The 1,517-nt window shown below is 39.9% G+C and overlaps 1 protein-coding gene across 1 annotated transcript; it reads left to right on the forward strand.

The window, feature by feature from the left end:
• Positions 1-413: 413 nt before the first annotated feature.
• On the forward strand, positions 414-1,252 carry LOC143154656 (protein GVQW3-like). The gene has a single exon (XM_076326619.1). The coding sequence runs from the start codon at positions 595-597 to the stop codon at positions 1,240-1,242; it is 648 nt and encodes a 215-aa protein (XP_076182734.1). The 5' UTR covers positions 414-594; the 3' UTR covers positions 1,243-1,252.
• The last annotated feature ends 265 nt before the right edge of the window (positions 1,253-1,517 follow it).

Here is a 1,517-nt window from a genome sequence, read left to right on the forward strand (position 1 = left end):
ATACGTTATACGTTATACGTTATACGTTATACGTTATGCGTTATACGTCATACGTTATACGTTATACGTTATACGATATACGTTATACGTTATTCGTTATACGTTCTTCGTTACACGTTATACGTTATACGTTATGCGTTATACGATTTGCGTTATTCGTTGTACGTTGTACGTTATACGTTATAGGTTATACGTTATACGTTATACGTTATACGTTATACTTTATTCGTTATACCTTATACGTTATACGTTATACGTTATACGGTAAACGATATACGTTATACGTTATACGTTATACGTTATCCGTTATACGTTATACGTTATACGTTATACGTTATACGTTATACGTCATACATTATACGTTATACGTTATACGTTATACGTTATACGAGGTTTGTTCAAAAAGTATCGCGAATTTTGAATTTTCGCGGGTTACGTATATTCGAATTTCGATCTTTTTGTGGCTTTATGTTGGTACTCATGTCTCTCACTTATGCCGACAAGCTCGGCCATTTTGAATGTTCACTTAATGGTTGACAGCTGCTTTGCTTGCACGTGTTTTGGATCGTCTTCGATTTTTACCTATTAAGAAAAATGGATCAAAGAACCTGTATCAAATTTTGTGTGAAAAACGAAATTAAGTGCGCGGATGCATTCCGAATGTTGACTGTGGCATACGGAGAAGCTACCTTGGACCGAAGCAACGTTTATCGGTGGTACAAAATGTTCTCAGAAGGCCGAGAAGATGGGAACGACAAAGAGCGTGCCGGACGCCCGAGCACTTCAACAACAGACGAAAAAATTAATGAAGTGGAGAAAATGATATTGGCCAATCGTCGAATCACCGTTAGAGAAGTTGCTGAGGACCTAAACATATCGATTGGCTCGTGCCATTCGATTTTTATCAATGATTTGGGCATGAGACGGGTCGCCCCTGCTCACACATCCTTGCTTGTGCGCGACTTTTTGGCCAAAAACAACACACTAATGATGCCGCAGCCACCGTATTCCCCAGATCTGGCCCCCTGCGACTTTTTCTTGTTCCCTAAACTGAAGAGGCCCATGAAAGGACGACGTTACGCTACGCTTGACGAGATAAAGACGGCATCGAAGGAGGAGCTGAAAAGGATACAAAAAAATGATTTTTTGAAGTGCTTCGAAGATTGGAAAAACCGTTGGCACAAGTGTATAATATCTCATGGGGATTACTTTGAAGGGGACAAAATAGATATTCATGAATAAATAAATAATTTTTGAAAAAACACAAAATTCGCGATACTTTTTGAACACACCTCGTACGTTATACGATATACGTTATACATTATACGTTATACGTTATACGTCATAGGTTATACGTTATACGTTATTCTTTATGCGGTATACGTTATACGATATTTTTTTTTTTTTTTTTTATTAACGTGGGGGAAATCTTCGAAAGACCCCCCCGCCGCCTGGGGAGGGGCGGGGGGAGTGTGGGATTCCCCGCGCCCTGAAGGAAACCCATCGGGCGCGGGACC

This window comes from Ptiloglossa arizonensis, unplaced genomic scaffold (genome assembly GCF_051014685.1).
Source record: "Ptiloglossa arizonensis isolate GNS036 unplaced genomic scaffold, iyPtiAriz1_principal scaffold0508, whole genome shotgun sequence".
Classification (NCBI taxonomy): Eukaryota; Metazoa; Arthropoda; class Insecta; order Hymenoptera; family Colletidae; genus Ptiloglossa; species Ptiloglossa arizonensis.